Source organism: Camelus bactrianus, chromosome 15 (assembly GCF_048773025.1).
Source record: "Camelus bactrianus isolate YW-2024 breed Bactrian camel chromosome 15, ASM4877302v1, whole genome shotgun sequence".
NCBI classification, from domain to species: Eukaryota; Metazoa; Chordata; class Mammalia; order Artiodactyla; family Camelidae; genus Camelus; species Camelus bactrianus.
The window spans coordinates 66082501-66107803 of record NC_133553.1 but is presented as its reverse complement, the minus strand read 5'-3'; the positions used below and the strand labels follow the sequence as shown (position 1 = coordinate 66107803).

At 36.1% G+C, this 25303-nt stretch overlaps 1 protein-coding gene across 3 annotated transcripts in view; it reads left to right on the top strand.

Annotated features, from left to right (window-relative positions):
- Nucleotides 1-25303, top strand: part of EXOC6B (exocyst complex component 6B) — a 570349-nt gene that overhangs the window by 129628 nt on the left and 415418 nt on the right. For all 3 annotated transcript variants that reach the window (XM_074341308.1, XM_045523158.2, XM_010963690.3), the window contains one exon: nt 1903-2107. In XM_074341308.1, the coding sequence (XP_074197409.1) occupies nt 1903-2107 (205 nt within the window). The remainder of the gene's footprint in view (nt 1-1902; nt 2108-25303) is intronic.

Here is a 25303-nt window from a genome sequence, read left to right as displayed (position 1 = left end):
CCTTTTGATTAGAGAGCTTATTAGTCCATTTACATTTAATATAATTATTGATATGGTTGGTTTTTGCTCTTTGTTTTCTGCTTTTCATGTCATTTTTGTTCTTATTTATCTTTTATTCTTTTTTTTGTATTAAATATTTTATGGTGTACTATTTTTAATTCCTGTGTTATTAAAAAATTAAAGTATAGTTGATTTTTATAGTGTGTTAGTTTCTGGTGTACAGCATAGTGATTCAGTTACATATATATACACTTTTCATATTCTTTTTGAGTATAGGTTATTACAAGTTATTGGATTATACATTTTTAATGATTTTTTAAAGTTATTTTCTTAGGAGTTGCTCTATGGATTATAATCTGCTTCTTCATGTATCACAATCTACTTTAGGTGATTGCTGATGTAGTTTTGATATAATATATAGAAGTAGTTTTGCTTCAACTTAGCTCCGTATCTTCCCTCCTCTTTTGTGCTATTCTTGTCATATTATATCTATATATTTTATTAACCCAACAATACAGTATTATAATCATGGCCTTTAAAAATCTTGTTTTTTCAGTAAAATTAAAAGAAGAAAAAAGAAAAACTATATTCAGTATTATGTGTAACATATATTTGCTATTTTCTATGCTTTTTTTTTTTTTTTTCCTTCTCTGTGAATTCAAGTTACTATCTGCTATCATTTCCTTTCTGGCTTTCTTTAGTATTTCTTGTAAGGCAGATCTGCTAGCAAGGAATTCTCTCAGTCATTGTTTATTTGAGAATGTATTTAATTTCCTTTTTTAAAAGGTAATCATCAGCTAGTGATTTGTCCAGGGTGCTCAAACAAACTTGAACTAGTAAGGTGTCTACCCTTTTTGTCAGTGGACTTTATGTGGGTTAAGGAGTGCATAAAAAATTCAGGCAGTTTACAAGACTTTTGTTTTATGCCAGGCCTTCTCCTATGTCCATGCCTGTAGCCTCCTAGTTAGGGATGTCTGGAGTGTCTCGATCCTTTTGGATGTCCTCTGTGTTTGTGCACAGCTTCTCAGTTAGCTAGAGGTAAGCAGAGACTGTCAGGTCCTTCTGTGGGTCTCCAGGACTTCCCTGTTTTTGGTTAGTCCTAGTCTGCTCTTTGTCCCAACCCAGATGACTTTAGACCAGTAGAGCTGGAGGCTCTCCCTGCCCACCCCTCTCCTTTTTTTTTTTAATACTGAGTTTGCTACTTTTCCTAACAGCACCACTCAATTTGTGATTTTCACCCTCTGTTCCAAATCATGTCAGCCCCTAATGGTAGAGAAACTGCTGATATTCCTGACAATCCCTAACCAGTGATGGGCTGTGGGGGTGTTGGTGGGGTGGAAAGGGTGTTGAAAGTAGCCCCAGGCAAGAACACAACAGAGTCCCTCTGTTTAGCAGTTTTCATGAATAAACCTTCTCAATTTGTTATTCTTCTTTCCAGAGTCCTTTCCAGTTTCCAGAGTCCTGAAATGGTTGTTTGGGACAGGTTTTTCTAGTTCATGTTTGCTTTCTGGACAGAAGATTTGCTAAACTCTTCCTGGTGCCATAGTTGAAAATCTAGCCTTGGGTACTTTATTTTATAGGATGATTTTTATGGCATTGATATGATCATTTTGTATTTCCTTTTATTCTTTATGAATTTCATTGGTGGATTTTCTAAGTTTTATGTATTCTTGGGATAAAATCTTTTTTTTATTATAATTTATTAAATCATTTAATGCATATATTAATTTATAATAATTTGACATTTATGTTTCCATTGATGTTTTTATTGAAACTTAATACTGGATTTGTCTTGATGTGCAGTGAAAACTAATTCAGGCTAGAAATTTTGCCAGAAGAATATATCTGTGGCCCTAAAGAAAGGACTGAGTTGCACTGAAGGTGATACAATTCCTTTTATAGGCATTACCCTGCACTGAAAACTCTGGAACATCTAGAGCACACGTACCTGCCTCAAGTAAGCCACTATCGCTTCTGCAAGGTGATGGTGGACAATATCCCCAAGCTCCGAGAGGAAATCAAGGATGTTTCTATGTCTGATCTCAAAGACTTTCTGGAGAGTATCCGCAAACATTCAGACAAAATTGGAGAGACTGCCATGAAACAAGTAGGTCTTGGGTTTATGATAAGTTGGCCAATGACTTTGCAAGTATTTTGTTAAATGCAGGTTTCTCTTTGCTAAGTGTCTTAACTGTTTCTTGTCATTTTAGGGAAGTCCTTCATCTTTATGGGAACACATGGTTTAAAAATGTTTTTCATTTTCTTAACAGAGCAATGAATTACTTACTAGTATATCGTTTTGCCCTGTGTTTAGTAAATATTGTTAGATTGTGATGGTTTATTTTGAGGCTTTGAAGAATACTTTCCTTGACTTTGGATATATGATTTGAAGCCCAAGATTTTTAAAAGTTCTCTTTCTAGTTAATGAGCTAAATTGTGTTGCAGGTACCTTTGGTTGATTATTTACTATGGAAGCAACATATCATGTTATAAATGAATATTTCTGTAATTGTTACTCCTGATAATCAGTGGGCGTTAATGAAAACAGGCCTACTGGGAAATGCTGTGCATTATGATCACAGAAAGGGATTTATTTGCAGCTTACAAATTGCCCAATGTGTTGGAAATATTTAGATTTTTTTTTCTTTCAGTATCTTCACCTCTAAGTTATGAAAGCTGCAAGGAAATATGGGTTTACTTTGTTGTTATGAATAAAGAACAGTAATAATTTGCAGGATTACTTGCTCTTCTGAAATTTAAGTCACGTTAATTTCTCAGTATACCTTGTGATGTAACCTACAATATATAGAAGATTCAATTGCTTATGGAAAGTGCTTGTTTTGGTTCAATAGACCACTGTGTTCTTGAATAAGTCATTTGTAGTTCTTATCACTCCATGAGGAAGGAGGGAGTAGGTCATATTTTGGGTCATACTTTTGGTCTCAACTAGCCTTGGTAATCTTTCAGATATCTATTTGACTCTGCAGGAGAGATCTGCCTATTGGAAATCCCTCTTCTAAGGGAATTTAGATATTCTTTTCCCCTTCTTTTAAATTTTCTTAACGTTATACTTTACAAAGTGCAAAGTTTAAAACTAGTTGATGATAAACTTGATGGAAATAATCATGTCTTTTTTTTTTTAGTGTTGAAGAAATAGGATTAATCATTGAAAATATACTTTTGCCTTGCTATGTGTATGTTTTGAGTACAGGAATGAAGGCATCTTGTAAGATAAGTCTTTATTGTGGTTGATAAATTTTTTACTAAACTTTCAAAATGTAGAAGAGTATAGTACAAAGCCGCTTTGGAATCTTCCTTTTTTAAGGTTGCTTTTTCTAGGCCTTTGCTTGAGAAATTACTTCCTTTTTGGTGAAAACAGGATTCCATGAAGAATATTATTATTTCATTTAATGTGAGATTATCTCTCCCATTAATTATCTGAAGAAATTAATGCCCAGAGCAGGGAAGTGACTTGCTCAAGTTCAGACAGCTTGTCAAGGTCAGATCCTATAGTAGAATTCAGAGTAGATTAAGATGAATTTGTCTACTATGGCACTTGGTCTCTGTAAACTGTTAGCTGTGGGCTGTATTTTTGTCATATAAAGAAATGTTGAAGAAACCTTTTTGTGAATTCAGGACTTTTTAATTAACTGATAACCCATTTTTCCTCTTATATGATTTTTCACCTTAAGTATAGCTGTTACTGCCTGTGTTACTATCCTATGCTATGGTATATGTAGGATCCGTGAATAAAGATCTCTTACACATTTCTAATTACATCCTGTAGTACCTAAAAAGTAAAGAGAGTAGGAGGGAGAGAAACTACCATATACATTGTGCATAGTAAGCATCAAGAAATATTTGTTTAAATTCATGGATGTTGGAGAAGGGGAAGAGGATATGGTTTATCTCTCACTTTTATCAAGCCCAAAATGCTATTTCTGATTTGTGATGATTTCCTTTGCAATGGTGATTTAAGGAATCTTTCCATTATGTGACTCTGCCATTTTCAATACGGCTTTGAAGATTGCTGCAGAAGGAAAAGACCAGAGTATTGCACGTCATAGAATTTTTAAGGGCTAGGCATAGACAAGACACATCAATACTTGTACTCACATTTCATTGGCCAGAATTTAATTACATGGCCATTACCAGGCTGGGAAATATAAACGCACTGTCCCTAAGAGAAGGACACAGGTTTGGTGAATAGTAGCTAGTCTCTGGCACAGTCTGTCCTTTTGGTCCTCAAATATCTCTTCACTCTTCCTCTCATCCACAGAATGTACTTGCCTCTTCCCTAAGGAATGTAACCCAATATCCCGTCTAGTTACTATATCCATCTCAAAGTCAGGTTCTAAGATGATAAGTTATCTGCACCTGTGGCTCTCTTACCCTCAGTATACCATGAAGAAGCTAGAACAGAATAGCTACAACAAAAGCTTCCATTTAGAAAAGGGAAGAATGGGAGATGTATAGTAAACTGTGATTTCATAGCAAATCGTGTAATCCTTTTGGATTGTCACTGGGAAATCCTTCTGCCTTGGTAGCAGGGGAGCTTTCTTGCTGAGATGTTGACTCTCTGGGAAGAACTCCTTTGCCCATTGTTCTCCTGGGTTCCTGGCTGCATCCTGGCTTTTCTTTCCCTATTTCTTTCTGTGAATGTTTCTGAAGTGGGTGCTAGGGAATATGCATTCCTTAGAAGATCTCTCTCTCTCTGTAGATTACACATACATGTACATCTACACTTACATCTACAGCCCCATCCCTATCTATCTATCTATCTATCTATCTATCTATCTATCTATCTATCTATTTATCTATCTATCTATCTATCTTTTAGTGCCTGCTTTCTGCTTCTGCAAGTTTAAGAGCCCAATGGTTGTTTTAAGGCTCTGAATAGTCAAAGGTTTATTTAATTCCGATTTGTGGGTTTTGGGCATTGTAATTACCTCAAAACTTAGCAGGACTCTGATCTAGTTCTTTCCAATAGGTACCCAATGTTCTTTTTGGAATACAATTTTCAGGAATGATTGTACTTTTTTCTTCTCTGTTTGGGGAGATAGTGGAGTTGGGGGAGTATAGCCCTTGCCTCATATCTTTTTCTTACTTTAATGGCCCTACTTTGAGGCTATATGAAATAATGGATAAGGAAACCATACCTGAATCTAATTTTTGCCTCAGGATTGAGTCACTTTGTTCACCTAGAAGTCTTCTTTGGACTTAATTGCTCAAACCTTTACCATCTTTTTTCTTTTACTATTTGGGATCTATATGTGTTCAGCTTTCTAATGCTCTGAAACCCAAGTTTCTGGACTTGTACGGTTACCTATAAATTCAGTTTGCCAATCAGCAAATTCTGTGCTCATCTCTTTTCTTTAATACCTTGCTAAAAGCAGAAAGTAAGTGTCAATCTACACTATAAGTCTGTCTCTGCATTTCACTTACCGGGCTACAGGCCCAATAGACATGTGGTGTGCCCTTTCATTTATTACAGCTTCCACTTTTACTAGCTGCTTTGCCATGACATTACAGGGCTCTCCAGGCTTTCGGCTTGCTAAATATATGTTCTTGCTGCCTACTACCTCAAACCAATGCCATTTATTTTAGGCTTTTTTGTTTACAGCAACCCCATTGTTCCAACACCAGTATCTGTTTTCTTTGAACAATGCTGCCAGTTGTAATAGCTACATTCTAAAATCTCACCATAGAAATTTTATTTTTTGCTCACTTGAAGTCCAGAATGGGTGTTCCTGGTAGGGTAGCTCTTCTTCAAGTGACCGTTAAAGGGATACAGGACTCTTTCAACCTGTGAGTCCATCACTTCAACATGTGACTTTCAATATTATAGCAATATGGAAAAGAGTGCATGAGGCCTGGAGATTGTTTTTTAATTGACCAGCCTTGTAAGCAATACATATCACTGCTGCCAACATTGGCCATGGCTCACACACTGCAAGTGGAGTTTGGAAACAGTCTATGTATGTGATCAGGAGAAAGAGGAAATAGATTTGGTGAATAGCTAGCTAGTCTCTGCTACAACCTGCTTTTATATAGCCTAGAAAAATACATCTCTCCATGTCTCTTGCCTTTTCCTTCACAATTTCATCTCTGACATTTCTCCCCCATACGTTTGCCTTCTAATTTATTAACCTAGTTTTTAGCATTGTCAGTGCCGCTATTCAGAACTTTATCATCATCATTTTTAGTTCAGCAACCATAGTTTGGCTTTAAAAATGTATTCCTGTCCTTTAAGAATAAACTTCTAAGTAGCCTTCTTCAGAATCAAATGAGAGAACAGATTTGAAAGTATCGCTTAATATTGATAGTTGGTCTGGGCCCTTCAAGAAGCTATGTAGATGGTTGTGCCTTTTCTTGGTGGACATCTTCCTTTTTCTTCTTCCACTCACCTTATCCTGAGTCGCTGCATTGATCCATGGGTGGGCTTCGTCCCTGGTACAGAGAAATGATGGAGGCAGTTGGTGGATTGGCTTTCCTTTGGGATATACAAATCAAAACAAACTCCCCCCGAATTAGTGTTTAATGAACAAACTAGGCTCCAAACTTTTCTCTGAGGTTATAATCTCCACCTATTTGTTGTCCAGTTTTATCAAAAGATACGAAATACTATTTGAGGATGGTCTGAAGGATAAATAGTTTATCCATTCCTCTGTATTCCAAGTATTATATTGTCTCTGGATAAAGCTTTATCAGTAGGAAGCTCTTTGCTTTGATTACAGGTGGTAGGCAGAATTCTAATATGCTCCCTAGGATTCCTGTCCCCTTGATCTGTGCATCCTGTAAAATCCCCTCCCTTGAATGTGTGGGCCTGCTGTATAAGGTGAGCACCTTTAAAAGAGGGTCTGGAGGACAGATGTAGGAGTTAGAGAGATTAAACACTGCAGCAGATGCTCCACTGTTGGTCTTAAAGAAACAGACCTCCATGTTTTGGAGAGGATCACATGGCAGGATCTGTAGGCAGCCTTGAGTTGCTGAGAGCTATCTCCAGCTGACAGCCAGCAAGAAAATGGGGACCTGAGTCCTACAACCACAAGAAACAGAACTCTACCAACAATATGAGTGAACTTAGAAGAGAACCCTGGGCTCCAGATGAAACTGCAGTCCTGACTAACTCCATGAATTCAGCCTGGTGAGACCTGGAGTGGAAAGCCCAGTGAAAATGTGCTGAACTCCTGACCCATGGAAACTTAGATAATAATTGTGTGTAGTTTTAAGCCACTAGGTTTGTAGTAATATATTACACAGCAGTAGAAAACTAATACACTCTATTATTTTGGTCTTGAATAGAAATACTTTTTACTAAACCACATATTTTTATTTTGCCTTTGGATCTAGGAAACAACGGTAGTGTCAGTCTGATTTAAATGGTGTCTAGCTAGAAGTCTCTGAGTCTTTCACTTGACTTCCAGTATACCTGGGAAGCTGCAGAAAGTGTCCAAGTATGAAATCTAGAATAAAAAGTTCAGCCAAACAGCCTAAATGTCCATCAACAGGTAACTGGATAAAGAAGATGTGGTATATTTATACAGTGGAATACTACTCAGCTATAAAACCCGACAACATAACGCCATTTGCAGCAGCATGGATGCTCCTGGAGAATGTCATTCTAAGTGAAGTAAGCCAGAAAGAGAAAGAAAAGTACCATATGAGATCGCTCATATGTGGAATCTAAAAACAAACGAACAAACAAACAAAAACAAAGCATAAATACAGAACAGAAGTAGACTCATAGCCATAGAATACAGTCTTGTGGTTGCCAAGGGGGTGGGGGGTGGGAAGAGATAGACTGGGATTTCAAAATTGTAGAATAGATAAACAAGATTATACTGTATAGCACAGAGAAATATATAGAAGATCTTATGGTAGCTCACAGAGAAAGGAATGTGACAATGAATATATATATGTTCATGTATAATTGAAAAATTGTGCTCTACACTGGAATTTGACACAACATTGTAAAATGATTATAAATCAATAAAAAAATGTTAAAAAAAAGTTCAACCATTTGGCAGAATCTGAGGAGGAATCTTAAAATTGTCCACTCCACTTTTGATTACAATATGAAAATTTAAGTTAGAAAATTTTATTAAAAAAATCTTCCATGTTCCTATTTAGGTATCTTTTTAACATGGTATTGGATCAAAAGCATTTAGTGGACCCACCTGTGGGTTCTGCCGTGGGAAGTAGAGCCATCTTTCAAGCAAGTAGAAATACTGTCCCTTTTATCCTATCCCATTTTCTGTGTTGATATTCTTAACAGTGTGCTTCCAAAATACGGTGTATATCTTAATTTGGAACAATCAGTTTAGCTTGAACTGATTTTATAAAAAATGTCTGAACTAGTTCTTTGTTAATTGTCTGCTGTTTTCTAGTTCTCCATTTGAAATTGATTTTTGTAATCCACTTGTTATGGAATTGATTTGTGCAGGAGGGAAGCTCTGTATTTCTTATTTTGATTCGTTTGCCTTGGGCTTTGTGGGACTAAATAACATTTGTAATGTAAACATTCTTGGCTAGGTTGATTTCTATGTCAGACCCTTTAACAAAGGGAAAGATTTATTTACTTTTAAAATTCTGACTTGGCTTTGCCAAATTATATGGGTTATATGCTTAGAGGAGGAACTGGTTGCCTCATAAAAGAAATTGAAGGCTCCCACGCATTCTTCCTTTGGCAACTGGTTTTAAAGAAACGGATCCCTGGGTGAGATTAGTTGCCACCATGGTTCTTTCAATCCCTGACTTTTTTTGGTTAAGTTTTGACTAGAGCAAAATGTGCTCTTTTATTTAATGTGCAGAACATCTTTTAACTTAGATCAGGCATAGTACTACCAGCTGAGTTCTGGCCATGTAATCACTGCCCTGTAAAAGCAGTATTGCTGTTGGATGTTTTTTTTGGCTGGTTGTGCTGAAACACTTCAAGAGGTTGGAGTCAAAGAATTTTTGTGCTCACTTGGTTTGGTGTTTCTGGATTTACCTTACATTCTCTTTTCTTCTTGATTTTGGTGTTTATAAAATAAATTTGTCTTATCTCCTGCTTCTTACCCTCTGATGATATGGGTGGCCTGGGGGTAAGGTGGGAGAATGTGAGAACTGTTTCATAGGATTCTTGAAGTAGGCAACAGTCAGAATAGCTTATGATGGATGGTACAATTTCAGAATCTGAAGAGGGTAGTAGAGATTTGGTTTACTGTTAAATAATATGATAGTTACCAGAATAGACTTTGGAGTTCAGGTTAAACTCTTAGATTTGCCATTTGCTGGCTGCATGACAGTGGCCAAGTTACTAAACATCACATTTAGTCTCCACAGCTCTATCAAGGTGGAATTTTTAGTCTTCTTTTCAAAGTTGTGGAAACATTTAGGGAAATCAAGTACTTAGTTCAGTCTCAAACTTATAAAAATGTTAAATTAAAAAAAAACTATCCTAGATGAATGGTGAATGTAAATAGATTCTGAGTATGGAGATGGAGAAGATTAAAATTAGAGTTAGACTTGATGACTGAAACAGTTTTATTCTTAAAATTTAATTTTCTGTGACAATTTTCAGCCTTGAATTAGATCTCATTTTTAAACATTTTCTTCTCCTTACCATAAAAATTATTTTTTTATATACTTCCAAAATATTTTGCACCTAATTTCAATTAAAAAGATGACCATTAAGTTGAAAAGATCAATAACCCTTTATTCATATTGAGTGAAAGAAGAAAGATAGTTTATTCTTTAAATATAATTTGAGGACATTATTGCAGTTTGGTTTTGAGCTTTCTATTCTTCAGGGTGAAAAGGAAACTATATGGTGTGTGTATATGTGTGTATATATAATAAACATAATATTTATTTGCTTTGACTAAGCAGAGCGTACTACCTTATTAGGAGAAATTTTCCTGTTATTAAACTTTAAGAGAAAATTGTCATATGGATTCTCAGTATAGTTTGTGAACATGGCTTTGAGGTGTGATCATCCTAAAATAGACCATTGCTTTAGAGGAACAGCAGCTATTACAATACTTACACCATCACTCACAAATATAGTACATACATACATATATATATGTTTCAGTTATTTTAAGATTAAATTCTTTTGAGCATACTCCTTTTATTGAGCCTTGGCTTGTACTAGAGAGCAATAATATTTAATCTGGAATAATATGGTATATCATAAGAATAAACTGATGAATAGAACAGAATACCAGTAAAGAAACTGACCCCCAGAATAGTATAAGAATTTAATGACTGATAAAGATAGTATCACGAGAGGCAAAGACACACAGAAATTAGTGTTATGCCACAAAGGTGTAAAATAAGTTTTCTTCAGTAAATCTTATATGCGGAAAGGTCAGCACAGTGCATGAGAATACCATCCTTCTGTCATTGTGTGGAGGGATCTGATGGGTTCAGCTTTGCTGTGCAAACAGCAAGATGTACCTCGGGAGAAAGATCCTGCTCTGATATGATTAAGAGGGAGGATGGGAGAAGGGCAAGAACATCTAGTCATTGTGAACTAAGTGGATATTTGCTGGTCAGAGAAATGACTTAGCTAGGAGAATTCTCATATCAGTGCCACTTATATTAGCTAAAGAGACCTAGTATTCTTCAGATGAACTAACTCAGTCTTACTGAACCAACCCATTGCTAAGCTCTGAGAATGGGGAAGGTAGAGAGCCACTGGGCGCCCCCGAAGGTGACATCTCAGAGCAGTGGGGAGCACCACTCTTAATGATTGCTGCTCTACTTATCTGTTTTCCCCACCAGTTTATGGTCTCCGTAAGGGCAGAGGTATGACTTTTATCTTTATATCTTTAGCACCTTACTAGTGTAATACTTGGTCATAGTAGATAGTTAACAAATCAATTAATGACTATTAATTGTGTATTTAATTAAATTTAATGTAAATGCACTTTAAGATTTTTCAGGAAAAGCCATCTTTCAAAAAAATATTCCAAGGTATATGCTCTTAGTTTCCAATTATATTCATAAGTGAATGAAAATATCTAAAATTGATTTTTGAATGGATTTTGATCCTATCCGAAAGTACTGTAGGGGTGCTAAGAAGTGATTAAATTAATTTCTTTCTTTTTAAAAATTTTAAATAGATTTTATTATTATTATTATTGTTTTTTTAAACATTTTTATTGAGTTATAATGATTTTACAATGTGTCAAATTCCAGTGTAGAGCACAATTTTTCAGTTATACATGAACATATGTATATTCATTGTCACATTCTTTTCCACTGTGAGCTACCACAAGATCTTGTATATATTTCCCTGTACTATAAGTATAATCTTGTTTATCTATTCTACATTTTGAAATCCCAGTCTGTCCCTTCCCATCCCCCGCCCCCTTGGCAACCACAAGTTTGTATTCTATGTCTATGAGTCTGTTTCTGTTTTTTATTTATTTATTTTTTTTAATTTTATTTTTTAGATTCCACATATGAGCGATCTCATATGGTATTTTTCTTCCTCTTTCTGGCTTACTTCACCTAGAATGACATTCTCCAGGGACATCCATGTTGCTGCAAATGGCGTTATGTTGTCAGGTTTTATGGCTGAGTAGTATTCCACTGTATAAATATACCACATCTTCTTGATCCAGTCATCTGTTGATGGACATTTAGCCTGTTTCCATGTCTTGGCTATTGTAAATAGTGCTGCTATGAACATTGTGGGGGCAGGTGTTCCTTCTGGATATATGCCCAGGAGTGGGATGACTGGGTCATATGGTAAGTCTATCCCTAGTCTTTTGAGGAATCTCCATACTGTTTTCCACAGTGGCTGCACCAAACTGCATTCCCACCAGCAGTGTAGGAGGGTTCTTTTCTCCACAGCCTCTCCAGCATTTGTCATTAGTGGATTTTTGAATGATTAGATTTTATTATTTTAGAGAAGTTTCAGGTTCACAACAGAATGGAGGAGAAAATACAGAGTTCACACATAGCCCTTCCCACCACACATATATACTCCACTACCCTCAGCATCCCTCATCAGTGAGGCATATTTGGTACAATTGATGAAACAACATGGGCATATTATTATCAACCAAAGTCCATAGTTTACATTAAGGTTCACTCTTGATGTTGTACATTCTATGGGCTTTGACAAATGCATAATGACATGTAGCCACCACCATAGTATCATACAGAATAATTTCATTGCCCAAAAAATCCCTTGTGCTCTATCTAGTCATTCCTCCCTCCCTCCCTCTCCCCAAACCCCTGGAAACCATGATCTTTTTATTATTTCTGTAGCTGTGCCTTTTCCAGAATGTCATTTGGTTGGAATTGTACAGTTTGTAGCCTTTTCAGACTGGCTTCTTTCATTTAGTAATATGTCTTTTAAGTTTCTTCTAAGTCTTTCATGGCTTGATAGATCTTTTTTATTTTAACCGCACATATATTTTTTAACTTACATGTATGTACTGTTCATTGTTTCTAAGAACGTTTAGAGCTTTACCTTTTTAAAAAAAATTTATTTTATTGAGTTATAGTCAGTTTACAACTATAAAACATTGATTAAGGAAATTAAAGAAGACTTTAAAAAATGTAAAGATATCCCATGCTCCTGCATTGGAAGAATCAATATGGTTAAAATGCCCAAGGCAATCTACAGATTTAATGCAATCCCTATCAAATTACCCTGGACAGATTTCACAGAACTGGGACAAATCATATTTATATGGAATCACAAAAGACCTAGAATTGCCAAAGCATTCCTGAAGAAAAAGAAAGAGGCTGGAGGAATAACCCTCCCAGACTTCAGATGATACTACAGAGCTACAGTAATAAAAACAGCATGGTATTGGTACAAAAACAGACATATGGACCAATGGAACAGAATAGAGAGCCCAGAAATGAACCCACAAACTTTTGGTCAACAAATCTTCAACAAAGGAGACAAGAACATACAATGGAATAAAGACAGTCTCTTCAGCAAATGGTGTTGGGAAAACTGGACAGCAGCATGTAAATCAGTGAAGCTAGAACACTCCCTCACACTGCACACAAAAATAAACTCAAAATGTATCAAAGACTTAAACATAAGACAAGATACAATAAACCTCCTAGAAGAAAACATAGGCAAAACATTATCTAACATACATCTTGAAAATGTTCTCCTAAGGCAGTCTATCCGAGCAATAGAAATAAAAGCAAGAATAAACAAATGGTACCTCATTAAACTTACAAGCTTCGGCACAGCAAAGGAAACCATAAGCAAAACAAAGTGACAACCTACAGAATGGGAGAAAATTTTTGCAAAAGATGAAACTGACAAAGGCTTGATCTCCAGAATATATAAGCAGCTCATACAACTTAATAAGGAAAAAAGAAACAGCCCAATCCAAAAATGGGCAGAAGACCTAAACAAGCAATTCTCCAAGGAAGACATACAAATGATCAATAGGCATATGAAAAAATGCTCAGTATCACTAATTATCAGAGAAATGCTAATGAAAACTACAATGAGATATCATCTCACACCAGTCAGAATGGGCATCATTCAAAAGTCCACAAATGACAAATGCTGGAGAGACTGTGGAGAAAAGGGAACTCTCCTACACTGCTGGTGGGAATGCAGTTTGGTGCAGCCACTGTGGAAAACAGTATGGAAATTCCTCAAAAGACTAGGAATAGACTTACCATATGACCCAGTAATCCTGCTCCTGGGCATATATTCAGAAGGAACCCTACTTCAAAATGACACCTGCCCCCCCACAATGTTCATAGCAGCACTATTTACAATAGCCAAGACATGGAAACAGGCTAAATGTCCATCAACAGATGACTGGATCAAGAAGATGTGGTATATTTATACAGTGGAATACTATTCAGCCATAAAACCAACAACATAACGCCATTTGCAGCAACATGGATGTCCCTAGAAAATGTCATTCTAGGTGAAGTAAGCCAGAAAGAGGAAGAAAAATACCATATGAGATCGTTCATATGTGGAATTTAAAAAAAAAAAAGTAAAAAGAAAAGAAAAAGACAAATGAACATAAATAAAAACAGAAACAGACTCATAGACATAGAATACAAACTTGTGGTTTCCAGGGGGATGGGGGTGGGAAGGGACAGACTGGGTGTTCGAAATTTGTAGATACTGACAGGTATATGTAGAATATATAAACAAAATTATACTGTATAGCACAGGGAAATATATACAAGATCTTGTGGTAGCTTGATCTTGTGGAATGCTGTGGAAAAGAATGTGACAATGAATATATGTATGTTCATGTATAACTGAAAAAGTGTACACTAAATTAACTTCCTATTAAAGATGATGGATAGAACATATATATTTATATCTTCTACCTCTCCAACCTCATAAAAACAACAGGTAAGGGAATTAAAAAAAATGAGCTTCCAAATATATGGAATATAGGAAAGTAGATGATAGCAGCATTTTTGGAAGTTGAAAATTAAAAAGATGTGTGATAATTGTCCTAGCACATCCAAGAAGACTCAGTCCTAAATCAGTAGTATAAGAGACTGAGAACAACTCAGTTTTTAGTGGCATCAGGGAAAGGGGGATTGGTTGAATGTCTATTTCAGAAGCAGTTAGACAACTGGATTTCTTCCCGAGCTTTTCCCCACCAGTTGACTACACTATCCCTACTCTAGCAGAAGACCAGAGGACAGTAGACACAGACTGAAAGCAGTGAAAATTTGTATACTAAATATTAAGATTCATTCTGAATCTCACAGCCCTCTTTTCTTACTTGGTTCCAAGAGCCAGGCTTATTACTCTTCAGGTGTGAGACTGGAAGATAATCTGAATACTCTGAATAATATGATTAGCCCAAGAGAGATGTCCTAAAGATATGTCTGCTGGGTAATCCCCAACAAAATGGTCAAGTCAGATCACTTTGAAGTCCACGGTTGATTAGACTGATGAATATCCACAGGACTTTCAATTAGCTTTTTGGTTTCCCAATTTGAAATATGAGCAGATAGCTAAGGATCACCAGACATTTGAGAAAAGTCTCTAACATGAAAGTTAGACGTCAGAACAAACTCATATAAAGAAACAACTTGGAGAAGATAGACTATGCAAGAAGAGGAAAACCTAAAAGGCAAAATAAAACAAACAATAATCAATAGAATTAGAAAGATAAGAGAAAATAAATGTAAAAAGCAAGGTCAGAATGCTACATAAAAGGAGAAATTCAGAGAACAAAAAGAATGTTTAGAGAACATAAAGAATGTTTAGAAATTAAAAATATGGTAACAGAAACCACATATAGGAGAGTGTGGAAAGTGAAGTTGAGAAAATCTTCCAGAGAGAAGAATAAAAAGAGAGAGATAGAACATGGGAAATAGTGAAGATTTAAGAATTTTAGGGGGTCAGTCCAGGAGATCCAGTGTTTGAATAGTAGGCATTCAAGAAGAAGAAAGTGAAAATGAAGGGAAGGAATTCATTATAGAAATTATGTGGGAAAATTTCCCCAGATTCTAAGAACATGCAGATTAAAAGACCCACCAAATGTCCAACAGAAGGGGTGAAAATAGACTTACATCAAGGCATGTTGTGAAATTTCAGAAGCCAGAGGACAAAGTGAAAATCCTAGATGCCTTTAGAGATTAAAAGAAAAAAAAAAAAACAGGTCACTTATAAAGAATTTGGAGTCAAAATGATTTTGAACTTTACCACAGCAGTACTGGAAGCTAGACTGAAGTGGATCAGTGTTTGTGAAATCCTAAGGGAAAATGATTGCCCATCCACATTTCCATAACTAGCCACAATACCAAGCAAGTGTGAGAGTAGAATAAAGAGGTTTTCAGTAATGGAAGGTCTCAAAAATTTACTACCTATGAACAGAGAGAGAGAGAGAGAGAGAGAGAGAGAGAGAGAGAGAGAGAGAGAGAGAGAAGAGAGAGAGAGAGAGAGATTGATTGATTTAGGACGTAGATAATCCAATAGTGGAGAGAGGGAAATAGAATTTCTAAGATGATAGTTAAGGGAGGTAGTTGGTTGACAGTGGAGTAGCAGGTGGAGAATGCAACCAGCCCAGCTTGGAGCATTTTAGAAAGTTTAAAAGAGTTATTCCTAAGAAAGTGAAAATGAAAGAATGCTGGATTTATTTGTGCATATTGAGAAGAAATTCAGATAGTTGGGGAGAATTTGAGAACAAATGTTAAATACATAGAAAACTAAGCTAACATAAAAATAAAATTAAAACTCCAGAAAATAAAAATTGTATAAGAAAGGAAAAGTGATCAAGCTGTTACATGACTTGGCTGTGAATTGCATTTATATAGTTATTAAGACTAAATGTTCAAAGTTAATTTATCTAATTAATCCATTGACTTAACTCTGTTACAGAGGGCTAGGTGAATGCACACTGCACAGATATGTGGTGCTGGTGTGCTGTGAATATGAAAGAGACCTAAACTTTCTTCTTCCATGGTGAAAAGTCAATAGATGATGCTTAAAACTGAAAAACACAATAGCCAAATGTAGTAGCAACCCATGTCCATTGTTGGATGGATGGAAAACCAGAACATTGTATGTACATATAATAGAATATTATTCAGCCTTAAAAAAGTGGACATTTTTGAAACATGCTTGAGGACATTATGCTAAGTGAAATAAGCCAGGCACAAAAGGACAAATATTGTATCGTTCCACATATATGAGGTTCCTGAAGTAGTCACATTTATAAAGACAGATAGCAGAATGATGGTTTCTAGGGACTGGGGGTAAACGGGATGATGGCTTAGCATTTAATGGGTGCAGAGTTTCAGTTTGGGAAGATGAAGAAGTTCTGGAGATGGATGGTGGTGATGGTTGTACAGCAATGTGAATGTACCTAATGCCAGAGAACTGTACAGTGATAAATGCGTAACATGGAAATTTTATGTCACGCATGTTTTACCACAATTAAAAAAACCTAAAGAAATGGGAAGTAGCACACATAAGCATGGTATATAGGGATAAAAGAGTTAAGCATCAAAAGAGTGGCTGCTTCTGGGGAGCAGGATTTGGAGGGAAAGAGGAGAGGAGGAAACTTGTTTCTCATAATAAACCCTTTGACTATGTACAATTTAACTGCATATAGATTTACATGTGTAATTTAGCAGATGGGGTTTGTTGGTGGACTAGATACAAAGTAGGAAAATTTCCCCCTCTCAGGTACAGAGGAAGAGTTCCCTTTATTTAAGGGAGTATTTATACCTATCTATGAGATTATTGTTTTTTTTTTCTGCTTCATGTGGGTAATTGAGGAACCTCCAGTCTTTAGATTCATAGCTGTAACGAGATAGGATTGCAATTATGTGTTAGATGTAAATTAAGCTAAGGTCCATTCAAATCTCTGTTGCACTGTGTGCCTTATTAAAGAAGCAAACAGACAAATTTGATATAATGGACAACAAAGCAAATTTTTTATAATATAAAAATCTTGAAAGTGGTGATAAAGCAAATTTGTGATAACCAGAGTGATCTCTTTCCATTGCCTTGAATTCTTAAGAGAAACATTTACCCTTGTTCAGAAGACGATATGAGTTCTTCAGCATCCTCTTTTCTTTGCAGAATGTCACACTACCCTGCCCCTCCCACTACTGCAGATCGGTACACTCATTTCGTAGTTGGGCGTTTGTTCTGGTGACTGAGTGGTCTCCGTGTGCGGCAGGAGAAGATGGGGAAAGAGGGAATTAAAAGAGCAGTGAAGGGAAATAGTGCTCATAGGCCAGCCTTCATATCATTGGCTTGGCCTCAGAGTTTTGTGGGAGAGAGCCAGTGGCCTCATTATTATTTCTTTGGGAAACTTAACTTTCTGTTAAATTTAAAATAAAGGGAAATGGCCTACACTATGAAGTTTTTCTTGGGTGGTTTGTACAATGACTAAACTTCATTCCATTACAATACTCCTGGGATTTCCTCCTGCCTCCAAGTACCAAGAATAATTGCACCACACTAATGTGGAGATGAAGTTCAGGTCAGTGAGCTCACTTTTGACTTGAACTTGAGGCCAGTACTTTAGATCTAAGTTATGAGGTGAAAATGAATTGATCTTATTGACATAAATAAGATGCTGTTTGTGTTTTTATTGTATAATTTAACCTCTGAAATATGTAAGGATATGAAAGTTATTTAAAATGATGCCTTAAATATAGTGCATAAATATACAGCCTAAGTGTTGTTAAACTTTACTATACAGCGGGCCAAGAACAGCCACTTTATTATCAGATTAAGTTCAGGTCTGGTCAGATACAGCCTGTGTTTGCCTTTCTAAAAGATGAATGGAAGCAAGATGTATTTTTCATCTCATTGGAATGAGTTATTAAAGCTTATGTTTAATAGGTAGTGATCTCATAACAGGTCTGAATGAACTGGTATTCTTGTATTGTATCTATTTAAAAAGTTACTATTTTACTCTGTGTATGGATAGCATTTTCTCAAGTCAGATAGAATAACTATGATTGAAATGTGGAACATACATATTTTAAAACAAATGCTTCTCTTTTACTTGTGCCTCTTTACATGGTTAGGGTTTTGTTCTCCCCCTTTCCTCTCATTTTTCTTCTTTTTCCCTCTTCTCTTTTCTCTCTCTCTCTCTCTCTCTCTTTTTCTCCTTTACTCTCTCTATTCTAGAGATCCTGCTTGCAAGACCGGAGGATTCAAGTTCCTCATGAGTAGCCTTACATACTGGCTAACCATGATGTAAGATCAGAAACCACAATAAAGTTTAAATCAAGTTTGGGAACTGTGGTATTTGCTATTATGTGTGTGTTTAGCTCTGTAGATAATGGTTCTTTGGTCTAAAAAACAAGATTGTACTGTGTAGCCCAGGGAAATATATACAGGATCTTGTGGTGGCTCACAGCGACAGAGAATGTGACAATGAATGTATGCATGTTCATGTATAACTGAAAAATTGTCTTCTACACTGGAATTTGATACAACATTGTAAAATGACTATAACTCAATAAAAAAGAAAGTAAAAAAAAAAAAAGAACAATTCCAAGTATGACATTTATACAGGGTTAAGGGTAAGAACTAATCAGTTCTAGTTCTTCCCAGATCCCAGCTTTTCTTGATGTTCTGATGTATCTTCACTATTAATTCTGATTTGATTCTACTGTCTAGTATTTTATTAACACAGTGAAAAGTGTACAAAGCAAACAAAGACACTAAGGACATGTTTTTAAAATGGTTGTAATTCTTTTATGTGATTAATCCTTGGACCCTGCCTACAGATAGTAATTTAATTTGCTGTTTGAATTCCATCTTAAATTTGGCGAGTGCTTTCTCACATTTAGTTCTTCTCCACCCTCAGTTTGGATCTGTTTAATATAATTCTATAAAGTGGCTCTCATAGAGGATGGCTGATATATTTGATCATTTCAATTGTCTTTTATTCTCATAATGCTTTTGTTGAGCTAAGAGGGGTCATTGATAGGTCTCATGTAATTGACTATAGAAGGTTCTGTAACATTTTATAAATATGAGAATTATGAGTTATAAAGCATTATAATCAAAGGGAAATTAGTACCAACTAAACCTGCTTTTACTTTAAAAAGGTTGATTTTGATTATACTGGTTATAAGAACAACTTCAAGTTCTAAGAGTGTAGACCCTTCAGTAGATTAGGAGAAAGGAGACTGAATCCATTGCTGACTCTCAAGGACCACAGACGTTTACTTACTATGAACTTGACTTTCACTAATTGCAGACTAGGTGAGGTGATGCAGTTACAGTGAAGAATACAGAGCAGCAATCAGCCCTCTGTGAAATTTTTATGGAAAGTAAGCTCATATCCATTCCTAGTCAAGTCTTTCTTGTAGAAAAATTTTTATAGTATCTTCAGTATTAAAGAACATAGGTTTGCAGTTAAGCAAGCTGGGTTGAAACCTCTGACTTATAATGTGACTGGGCAAAACACTTAATCTAAGCCTTGGTTTCCTCTTATTAATAAGGGTCAAATAAAGATTATGTAAATAAACTACTTAGCACTGTGTTCAACACACAGTGGGCACATAATAAATATGGCATTTTGGCGTGTTTTTGTTTAGAGATCTATATGATTTTATCAGGCCATTAAAGCCTTCACTTGGGGAAGCTTGTGTATTGATAGCCTGGTACCAACTCTCTCTCCACCTCTCCATATTCTTGCAACTACATTTTTTCCATGAGTATTTTTAAACAAACTGATTTGGGAAAGCAAGAGCCATTACTCTTGGAGGGGAAAAAAGCTTTTTATTTTTAAACCTTGAAGGCTTTTCTTATTTTTTTCAGGCTTCAGTGTTAAGAAATGAAGGTTTTTTGTTTGTTTGTTTTGTTTGTTTGTCATGTATTTCAGTGATGGCTTTAATGTCAGTGAGAAACCAAACTTACATCTGCTTAAATAAGCAATTCAGACCATAGAGATTAGTGAGACTTAAATGGATCTCTTTATTTTGTTGTTGGAAATTGGATTTTGGGCTCTTAGCCTTTTTACAGTCTCTAAATAACTTCACTCTGTGTCTGGTGATTAGTTGCTAGGTTGAGCTGTACACTGAGCTGAGTATTTTCTCATCTCCTGTGCTGATACTTCTTGGTATGAAAAAGTCAGTTTACTGGTATGCTGTGCTTTCTTTTTGGCAAGTCTAGACCCCTGCCACGTGTGCAGAGTGTAGTGGAGCCAAGGTTGAGGTTTGGACTTAGAGCCCTCCCCAAATCCCCATGGTGCACCCTTTGACCTGGGGGATAGGTCTTCCTGGCCCTGGAGAAGCCCAGTTGAGAATTCCTAGGATGGTTGTGCTCTCAACGAGCATTTTATTCTTGTCTTCTGCAAGATGTTTTCTTTACTGAGCACAAAAACTCCATCAAAATTATGGTAAGGAAACTGATAGGTGAGGAAGCTAAAGGAAAGGAAGAAAAAGAAATATTCAGATATATTCAGGACGGCCACAGAAATGGACCTAAGGGTGTTCTAGAACAGGAGGAATCTATTTTTTCACATCCCTCTCCATCTCCCTGATAAAAAGTTTTAGTAGGTGACACTAAAGTAACTTTAAAATTAAAAAAAAAAAATTAAGTACAGTAAAATCTTTCCCTTTTTTTTTTTTTTTGGTGTCCGTAAGTTTTTAAAACATGCATAGATTCATATCAGAACAATTCTGTCATCTCCCCAAATTCCTTTGTGTTACCTTTTTGTAGTCAGACCGTCTCTCTACCCCTAACCTCTGGCCATTGATTGTGAAGTGTATCAAAAATATAGGATGGGAAGCACATTGAATAGGTAAGGAGGACTACCAGAAACTTAATTAATTATTGCTCGGCCGCTCACTGATTGGGAATGTGGCATTTCTCTTACTTTCTGTTGTTTAGAATCTCAAGAGAGAAATGAACCCCAAACCAAAAACACGGAAAAGTTAAAATTTTGCAATTGAATAGCAGCAGATGTCCACCTAAGTTGTTGCTTTTTCTAGGTCTTTGGTGAGTCTAAGCTTTAGAGGCTTTTTAATCTTTGAACCTGACTCTGCTGGGATGGATTTTCTGTCTTCATTAGAAGGTGAGTGCATAAATGACAGTACCAAGGTGAGTAGGGAATAAAACATTGAACTAGGAAGTATGGGAAGTGGGTTAGATTATTAGGGTTGAATTTTGCACTCACAGACTCCTTTCTTCTTTGTTCTTTGTGAGAAAAGCAATGGCAAGAGTTTATACTGTGAGCTGAAAGTTTTCAACTAACTACATTTTATTTGTTTTGAAAGCTTGCAAAAAAAAGTTGTCTTGTTGACAAGCTCAGGCTACTTTACCTTCCTGACATACTTTTCTAATTGCAGATCTAGAGCAAATGTAGACCAGCCCTCTGTTATTACTTGTGTGTGTGCACGCAGTGGAGAAAATTCTCCTCAGATTAGGGCGGCTGTTTGGGGGAAAAGAAAAGGCTTTGGCGGGTTGTGTCTACTTGCACGTGTGTGTTTGCTTAAACTCAGAAGTCAGCCAACCACTGAGGCCTCTGAGTGTGGTTAACATTAAAACAGAATAGTGATAATGGATCTTTATATACATTTTTAAGTATCTGGAAATTTTAAAAAATTGAGAATATAATTTTGACCTAGGGAAGATGATTACACCCTCTACCATTGAGATGTTAATGAGATTGGGAGGAAAGGAGGGCATTTAAGAGCCCCCCCCCTCTTTTTTAGTTTTTATTTATTTATTTTTTATTTTTGGTGGGGGAGGTAATTAGGTTTTCGTTTGTTTGTTTGTTTATAACGGAGGTATTGAAGACTGAACTCAGGACCTAATGCATGCTAAACACGCACTCTACTGCTGAGCTATGCCCTCCCTTCCAAGAGCCCTTATTTTAAAAAAGTCTTGCAATGCCATTGCTTAAGATGTGTTCTGTGGCACAACCACCATAAATCACAGACACGCCAGTTGTAGAATATTAGGCAACAACCGGGATCTAGGGCACGTGTTTGCAGGAAGGGAGCCTGAGGATAGAGTCCAGGAAGTAGAAGTAAGATGATAATCATTTATTGGCATTTTCTTGAGGACATGTGTCTGAACTGGTTTCATCTTTTTGTTCCCATAGAATCTAGCCCACTGCTTTGTACAAATTAGGCATTTGGTGGCTCAGGAGTGGTTATAGCTCAGTGTTACTACACGTGCTTGGCATGCATGAGGTCCTGGGTTCAATCCCCAGTACCTCTACTAACAAAAATAAAACAAACAAACAAACTAGGCATTCAGCAAATTCTTGTTATATTATACATACATACATTTTTTTCCCCTTTGGCAGGGCACTTATGCATTTAAGGATAGAGAATTTCCATGGGTATTTGTAAGAGTTTTATTTTGTTCTGATCTTCTTAGGCTATTAATTCACTAATGAAACCTAACTGCTATATTCAGCTTTGATATCTCAAGATGCAATTTATCTTTGAAATCCCAGGTGAATTTTTTCACTTATATAAAATTTTATCTTGACTCTTAGTTCCAGTGAACCAGTTTCTTATTTCTATATACCAGTGTTTTTTTTTTAATTGTGGTAAAGTATACATAACATAAAATTGACCTTTTTATTCATTTTGAAATGTACAGTTTTCTGGCATTAATAAGTACATTCACATTGTTGTGCAGCCATCACTACCATCCATCTCCAGGACTTTTTCATCTTCTAAAACTGAAACTCTGTGACCAGTGAACTGTAAGCTTGTGATTGGCGTTCCAGTACTGACTGACAAGTAGTCTTTTATGAACGTGTTGAGAATCTCATGATCTCTTTGCAGGAAAGAAAAAGAGGCAAAAACCAAAACTGGAATCTGCACAGTAGCTTTTTAATTTAATAAAAAGTAGATTGTCATTCTCTAATTTTATAAGTAGATTTTTCTCTTCTTCAGCTTCTTTAAGAAATTTGTTCAGAAGCAAAAACTGGGAGTAGCCCTTATCAGTGTGTGTGTGTGTGTGTGTGTATTTCTGTAGTCTTTGTGTCTAACAACACATATAGAAAACTGTATTTTTACTGAAGTTTTTATTTTCAGTGTGGTTACTGGCTGGGTTGAACCATGGTGGTCTTAATCTACTTCTGAGGGCTATGCCTTTGGATATGGTGCTTTTACTCTGGTGTTACAGCATTTAAAGATAAGGAGTATCTTTTTTTCAGTACTATAATCTTGTGTTTTGACTTAGGTTACAGTCTGTTATTAATTTGTACCTTTCCCTTACTTCTAAATAGACCATATAAGAAAACAAGCAAATGTCAAAAAATAATACAGCCTATTTCCAACAGAATGACTTCAGCTCTGCTCAGTTTGTTAAACTTATGGCTCTCCTAGCTACCCTGATGAAGAGGTTATGGTCTAGCTGGGCATGTGTTCTGTTTGTCGTTCTTGGTAAGTCTTCAAGCAGAGTTGGTTTTTTAACATCAGAGAAGAGAACTATCAATAGCAGTAGTTGACAAACATTTTTAAGGCCATAAACCTTTTGAGAATCCAATGAAAGTCATGCACCCTCTCCTTAGAAAAATTATTGGTGTGAACACAAATTTTTCATAAACTGTCAGGGAATCTGAGCACTCTGTGAAATATATTCTTGTGGGACCCATCTGGATTATTAAGGTCCAGTATCAGTATCAGATTCAGTAGTATATTCTGAGATGTATCTTTTCTAGTTTCATTATGGTTTGTAAAGAACACATAGTGGGAAAGCTTGAATAAAATTGTAATGGTCTCACAGTTGATTTTTATATCATTAGTGAAAATGCTATCTTTACTAACACATTGACTAGTAGGTTCAGGATATTGGTAAACTTTTCTGGGTTTCCCAGTTTAGATAGTAGATCGATGTCAGTGAATAAGTTGACTGATGTTGTATACTGTGAAAAGTTGGATAAGGTTGTGTTTCCAAACTTTGGTTTGGTTATGATATCTCGTGCTTTTGTCACCTTTTTTTTTTTTTTTTGGCTTCTATTTCTGTTATAAGGGTAGTATAGAAGAAATAGATAAGGGCAAAATAACAATGAAAACAAGTTTTCATTTTGACTTGAACCAGAGATAGCATTGTATGAGTAAACTTAAAATTGGTATCTATTTAAATACTCAGTATGACATAAAAAGACATTTTACTTTGGTGAGGATTTTACCTTTGTCTTCTTGGAGAAAATGCTCCTTTTGCTTTAGGGGTGATCTTACCTCTTAACCAATGTCATAGAGAAACTGAGGGCTATTAAGCAGAAACTCTCTTGGTCTTCTTGGAGGTTATTCTTTAACTATATGTCTCCACCATTCTTTATTGCTCAACTCCAATTTCAGAGGAGAAGGCTATTCTTCCTGTTTAAGACTATTTCTTCCAGTTGTGCTTCCTCTCATTTGTTCCCTCTTTCTCTTCCTCCCTTTTTTCTTCAACCTTTCCCTTTCAGGGACTCCATTTCACACTAGACGTGCTTAGGTCTCCCTTTCATCGGCCATATCACTGTAATCCCTCTCCCTGTCACCAAACCATCCAGTGTTTTTCTTCCATATTTCATGTCTCATTGAATGATATCACTGTTCATCCAAGGCAGAAATTTGTCGTGCTAAGGAATTTGATGGTTGCGTAGTGATCTATCACGAGCAGTAGTACTACCAAGTGTACTATAGTAGGTAAAATATCGTGGGATGGGGAAGAGTATAACATAATATTGTAAAGCAAAAGTGCATTGTGTGTGTTAGTAAAAGCGGCATAGTAGAGCTATGGAGATTCTTACTTCCTGGGATAGTTGGGAACTTGTCTGGAAATAGATGGGGACTAAATCGCCCGATGAGGCTCTTTTTTTGAACTTTACTACACGTACTAGTGAGTGATAGCTTA